This window comes from Centruroides sculpturatus, unplaced genomic scaffold (assembly GCF_000671375.1).
Source record: "Centruroides sculpturatus isolate CEXI.00-Female unplaced genomic scaffold, Cexi_2.0 scaffold446, whole genome shotgun sequence".
Taxonomy (NCBI): Eukaryota; Metazoa; Arthropoda; class Arachnida; order Scorpiones; family Buthidae; genus Centruroides; species Centruroides sculpturatus.
The window spans coordinates 196961-203521 of record NW_019384813.1 but is presented as its reverse complement, the minus strand read 5'-3'; the positions used below and the strand labels follow the sequence as shown (position 1 = coordinate 203521).

The 6561-nt window shown below is 26.3% G+C and overlaps 1 protein-coding gene across 1 annotated transcript; it reads left to right on the top strand.

The window, feature by feature from the left end:
- The first annotated feature begins 252 nt into the window (after positions 1 to 252).
- Positions 253 to 4278, top strand: LOC111629808 (CAP-Gly domain-containing linker protein 3-like). Its single transcript, XM_023373720.1, has 4 exons — positions 253 to 386; positions 2792 to 3061; positions 3274 to 3529; positions 4256 to 4278. Exons 2-4 carry the CDS (start codon positions 2795 to 2797, stop codon positions 4261 to 4263), a joined length of 531 nt encoding a protein of 176 aa, XP_023229488.1. The 5' UTR covers positions 253 to 386; positions 2792 to 2794; the 3' UTR covers positions 4264 to 4278.
- The last annotated feature ends 2283 nt before the right edge of the window (positions 4279 to 6561 follow it).

Genomic DNA, 6561 nt, shown 5'->3' with positions numbered 1-6561 from the left:
TAAATAATATTTTTAAGTAAATATTCTTAATAATATTTTACATTTAAACAGATTAATTACACTTTAAGCTGTCAAATTTAGGGAAATTCCTGTTTTAAACATAGGGAAATTTACAGTAAAAAGGATTAATTAAACGTCATCCGCTGTAATTTTTTGTTTCATTTTTGTTAAAAATCAAGAATGTAAATCCATAATCAATACGAATTATGAAGTTAATGCGTAAATATATTTTAATAAAATAATAAAATTACTAAAAGACGCACATTAATGATAAACTCAGTCACGTGGGATGCTTTTCCCCCATGTCCGAATTACGTGTACGTACGCATGCGTGCCACGAATATCGTCTGTTATGTTAGGGTTAAAGAAGTGGATTGCTATCTGACGTAAGTCAATTCAAATTTTAAATTTTTAAAAATTCATCGATTTCATCTTAAACACGTGCTTAAATAATCAGTGATGTTACTCTTTATAAACTTTCTGAAATATTGTGAAAATGCTGTGTAATCAGCAAATTTTTAAAATAATTGTTTTTAAATAATTTGGTTTAGTTTTTTTAATATTTATAATTGTAAATACCGCTAGAATATACATCATTTTATACACCAGTACAGAATTAATAGTGATTGATGAATGGAAAATGTATATGCCCCTTTCGAATATTTTGACCTTGATTCTGAACAGGAGGGGGGAAAATATATCGCCTGAAAGAGATTTATTATATTTCAAAGCAGCTATAATGCCAGAAGTGAATTGTATCTTTTATTCATTTTGTTAAATTTTATAGAAATGTTTTTATATTTGAACATTAAAAATATCTACAGCTATTTCAGTGAACGCAATGTGAATTACAAATAGCAAAATTGCAAGGTAATCACAGATTTGTGTTTTTCAAATATCAAAGTTAAATCCAAACCCAGGGCTATCAAGGAGGAGGGGAAGCTGAAAATTTCTCCTAGGCTTGAAAAAAAAATTGGGAGCCTAATCCTATAAAGTAATTTTACTAGCATAAAATAAAATCTTTAATATTGCCTTTTATTAATAAAAAAAATGTTCAATGTATTTCATTTGTTCAAAAAAATAAAAGCAAAAGGGGCCTGTATATTACCAGAGGCCCTCTCAACTACCCTGCCCAACCTTATAATATAGTGTGTATTTTTTCAAAATTATAATTGTTACATATGGTTTTTAAAACTAGATTACTTTTTTTTTTATTTTAGTATTATATACAGGTAACCCCCGTATAATACGGTAGTTATGTTCCAAAAAATTGCCGTGTTTTGCGAATCCGTGTTATGCAAATCAAAGAACTAGTATGAAAAGGAGAGTTAGGTTCCAAAAATTAAAAAATATGCTACTATATTTTCATAATTAAGATAAATATCTTNTAATATACTGTGTCCTATACGATATTGTGTCCTGAAGAAAAATTATTATCCTAATCCTACCAACCCGTTGGATATCAAAACCTTTTTCCTTAAGAATATTAAAAGACATAAAGAGGTATGGAACTTATTTTTGTGAACTCTCTCTCGGTTCTTCGCGTTTCAGGGACTCAGATTTTCCCTTTTGAAATTGGTTATTGTAATCTCTATGTAGCTAATAAATCGTTGTTATCCTGTTAAAGTGGTGTCATCTTTACTCGTATATCGCCGGTCATCTTACCGACGCACTCCTCCCTCCGCCACTCGACCCGAAACATTTAATCCCATTACCGCGGGAAAAGTAAAATTTTAATCCATCCTGACCAGTGAGAAGGTTCATCAACCTGTTGCCGGATCGGGAGACCTACACCCTCCCTGGCGGTTCACATATGGCAATGCAACACTTGAGTTATCTGCCTAGGGGGAATGCCTCCCAGGAGGTCTTTTTAAGGGAAACTGGTCCCTATTTAGATGTTACAGATGTGGAGAAAACCAGAAAACTCAATGTGGCCAGCCCATCCAAGCAAGGCACAAATCCACAACCGAACTTCCAGAGTTCAGGGAACGAAGACCACTTGGCCACTGATGGACCCATTAGTTAAGTGTCTTTCACTTTGCCTTTTTCACACCTTTAGGAATACAAGTCTTTTGGCAGAGTGGACCTTTAACTTGAGACTTTTGTCTACCTAAATATGCAAAAACTTGTTGAAAAAATTTTCTTTTAGCAAGACTCAATGAAAATATATTGATAAAATTATATAAGATGACTTTGTTATATTCCTGAGACTTGAAAAAGACTAGAGAACACTTTTTACCCCTCCTTTTACCACTGTTTTTTCAGTGTTTCTTCTATTTTTATGAACTTTAATTATAAAGTTCATAAAAATAGAAGAAACACTGAAAAAGTAGTGGTAAAAAGTTAAATTTAATTATAATTATTTGAACTTTTTTTTTATCAAGAAAAAGACTAAATTTTTGATTTTGATTGATGATATTTAAGAATTACATTAACAACTTATTTGAAATTATACTACATTTATAGTTTTTCTTACAGTTCTTGCTGAAATTTTTATATTTTTGTAATAAAATTTGATTAACTTTTCACTAAAATTTCTGTTGAAATATAATAAACAATTTTTTTAGATTAATTCAAGTGTTTATTTTTATTTTTCTTTACGTAAATAAAATACTTAACTAGTTAATTGATATTTATTTCAGTTTATAGGTATTGGTTAGAATGTGCTTTTAAACTTTTAAAAGTTCAGAAGATTGAAAAAATGAGAATTAATAAATTGTTCAATGCTCTGTATAACTCATATTTAACATTAATAATTTATTAATTTTTTCAAATTTTTTAAAAATTGTAGATCATGACTGTTTCATTAAATAAACATCGAGAAAAAGACAATTCCATTTGTAACATAAAGGAAAAGAGGACTTATCCAATCATTCATCCCACTTCTGATGCTCCATTATGTTCAAGTTGTGAACAATTAGAATTGCCTTTTTTTGATCCTAGTTGCCCAGGATGTATGGAAATCCTTAAAAATCAGAACACTTCAATAAGTCAGATATTTGCCATAATTCGACAATGGATGCCACAAACCCAACAAAATATTCAAGTTCTTGTAAATGAGGTATATATATTTGTTTCTCTTGAATAAAAAATAATTTTAGAATATCTTTTTGCTAGTAAAATTTTTAAAAAATTAGGTAAGTATTGTAGAAATTTTATAATTTCAATTAATTTGTAATGAAATATTTTAGATTATTTTTTTTCCAAGTAGTAATACAAAGTATAAGTAATTTAATCATTTTTTACAATTTACTAATTGTTGTTATTGTACAGATATTAAAACGTGGTGCTCATGTGGATGATAGAGATGGCTTAACTGACATGACAATCTTGCAATATGCTTGTAAAGCTGGAGCAATTGGTGTTGGTGATGCTTACATGGCAACAGAAACAGTTAAGATGATGTTAGATAAAGGAGCAGATACACGGCTGAAGTGTAGATGGACTGATATGACTGCTCTCCATTATGCTGTTTATTTTGATGTTGTACCAGTCTTGGAAGTTCTCCTAGAAACTGATAAAAACATAGGTATATTGATTTCTAATTAGTTTAAAATTATATAAATAGTTTACATTATTATTTTTTAGTTTATATTTTGTTTTGAAATTATATTTTTTTAATAAAAATACACTAAAAAATAATAATGTAAACTATATTTTTATATTATACATATGTAACTTATATTTTTATTAAAATTATGAAAAAAAACTGAATCATTCTGCCTGATACCACAAAATTATTATACAATGCAGAATAGATGAATAGAAAGAAAAATCTATTCCACATTGCTAACTCATAAATAAAGTGGTTCTAGTAGAAGAGGAAGATCCAAAATTATTATATATTTTGTACCTCTTTTCTCTTACATTAAATAAAACTATAATGAAATAGATTCAGTTGTAAGTAATCCAAATATGTAAAAAACAAATAAATATTTACATATAATACCATTTTTGTTTGAATATACAATTTTAATATTTAAACAATATAGTAAAACCTGAATAAAATGGAAACCTGTCTAAACAGAAAAAAATCTTCAGAACGAAGCAATTTTCTGTTAAATTTTACTATAAACTGGAAATCTGTCTTACTTGGAAACAAGTAGTTTTTAGGTAGGAAGAACATAATTTAATCTGAATAAAGCAGAAAATTGCAATTCCACTTATAGATAAATAAGTAAAATCGTCTTCAGGTATAATGGTTATTGCAGAGCATGACAAACTATATTCCAAGAATGGTTTCAAACCTTTCTAGAGAAATGAAGGATATGTGATAAGAAGACATATTGGAATTAACCAGGGACAGAATTGAATACTTTTAAGAATTGGAAACTTTCAAGAATCAAAAAAGTTTTCAAGAAATTTCTTGAAAACAATGAGAATGAGGTAATATAGTTCTGCAATTTGCCTTGTATAATCATTAGAAACTAACTAGAATTGATTATTTGAGAACAAGTTGATTAACATTGTTGGCAATTTCAGGAATTGAAGTAAATAATTAACTAGAGTATTAAATTTCCTCAAGAAGTCAGAATAATGTAATTTTTATATTACTGTAATACAATTAGAATTTTTAGTGACAAGCTGAGACAGTTGTTCTTGGTATTTAGATTGGCTTGTTTGTTGTCATGTGAGCTCATAAGTATCATATTCAAGAAGTATTCAAATAACTAGCACAAGTTCTCAGGAACAATCATAAATTGGACCATTTTGAATTAATTTGGGTTAAATCCAAGTAATAAAATTTTTTTACTATTTTTTTTTCCTAAAAGGAAAAGTACTAAAACCTATTCAAGATAGAAAAACTGCCAAAATAGAAAAGAAAATTTGGTACTATGCAATTCTGTTTTATACAAATTTTATTGCATTTAAATTTTCTTTGTCCATCAATGCTTTTGTTGAATTTAATTATGTCATCACTAAAGTTATGTTGAAAAACATAACAGAATAGAACAAAGCATTTTAAAATAGTTAAAATATTTAAACTTAATGTACACTGGTTTAGGAAGTAGTAATAATTTAAGTGTTGACAACAAAAGAAAACTCTCTTTAAGTTATTCCAAAAAATTCATATAATTTAAAAATGTCATTAAGCTCATGAAAATACTTTTTGGACATAGTTGAATATATATTTGTTACTTTTTGTTTTTTTTTTTAGAAGGAAAATGCATTTGATTTACTATTAACAGTTTTAAACTACATATCGGTTTCTATACTTTGAATTTATTTAACATAACTAATATTGAAAGTATCAACTTTTTACTTAAGAATATACTATAATAGAACATTTTTTAAATTTTGTAATGATATTTAAGTTTTACTTTACTGTGCAAATTTATTGAGTTTTGTGAAAAGAAATCATTAAAATATTTTATTTGTGAAATTTAAAAAGCAATAACAGTATGATGATTAAATTAAAATGAAAACAAATTAAATAGGAATTAATTGATGACAATAGAATTTTTATTGTTATGAGGATTGATCATTTCACTGTTTTGAATTCATATTTTTTACATTTATACAACTGTTGTTTTTGTATTGAAATGTAGATAATATAAATAATGAATTAAACTTCAATCTTTAAAATTGATAAAGCAGATTTTTAATATTTTTTTAAGTTTTTTTTTTCACTCACTTTTCTTTTTTATCTGCTGCTTTTTAAACCTCCTTTTGTCAAACAGCCACACTCGCCCAACAAATAAACAAATGTATGGCTTCTTGATGAAAGAAATAAGTTCAAAAAATAGCAGATTTTTAAGTTTTATAAATCATATATTTATATTCTACAATACATCTTTCAGTGTAAATATTCATTTAATATTATTAAGTTTATATTGAAATATTATTATAGGAATTTATATNTAATGGTCTTGGAAGTGTTACTAAAAATAGAATATGCTAAAATTTTATAAGAAATTTTTAATTTATCTGCTTCATAATGTACCATACATTAATGAATTAATGTTTAACTATTATAAAGTATTTCATTTAAAAACTTTAATGAAATGGTGATGCTTTTGTTAAATCCCCTGGACCTGGTTTGTAAATAAATTAACAAAGAATACAATAAGTACAGGAAATATATTCAAATGTGACAAAAACATACATTTACATCCACACTACTAGTGTCTATAGTTATAATGGTAAAGGGTGAATGTATCTAGGTTTTCATGTTCTAATTCACACCCTCTTCCAGTTATGCTACTGATTGTATCATTGAATCTATATGACTTTGAGATACACTAATTTAATAATAAAATTACATTACCAGATTAAAATAAGAATATTACAAATTCAAAATTATTTATCATTTAACTTAATTTTATTACTAATATTTTTTTATAGTTACATATAAAGCTATAGTTTTTAATAATTGCTTGGATCCAAAGACCATTTAATTTGAAAAATTATCATCTTGTAATATAAGATAAACCTCAATCTAAATATTTAAATATGTAATATATTTAATAATCTAATTAATAAATAATAGTTATATAACTGTTTAATGAAGCAAATGTTTTAGAAAAATAATATTGATTACATATGACAAGTCTTATCTAA

What these genes read in the sequence shown, in the direction of transcription:
- LOC111629808 (XM_023373720.1), top strand. Translation starts at nt 2,795, where the DNA reads ATGACTGTTTCATTAAATAAACATCGAGAAAAAGACAATTCCATTTGT. An exon ending in TTCAAGTTCTTGTAAATGAG is followed by an intron (nt 3,062 to 3,273) that starts GTATATATATTT and finishes GTTATTGTACAG; the next exon opens with ATATTAAAACGTGGTGCTCA.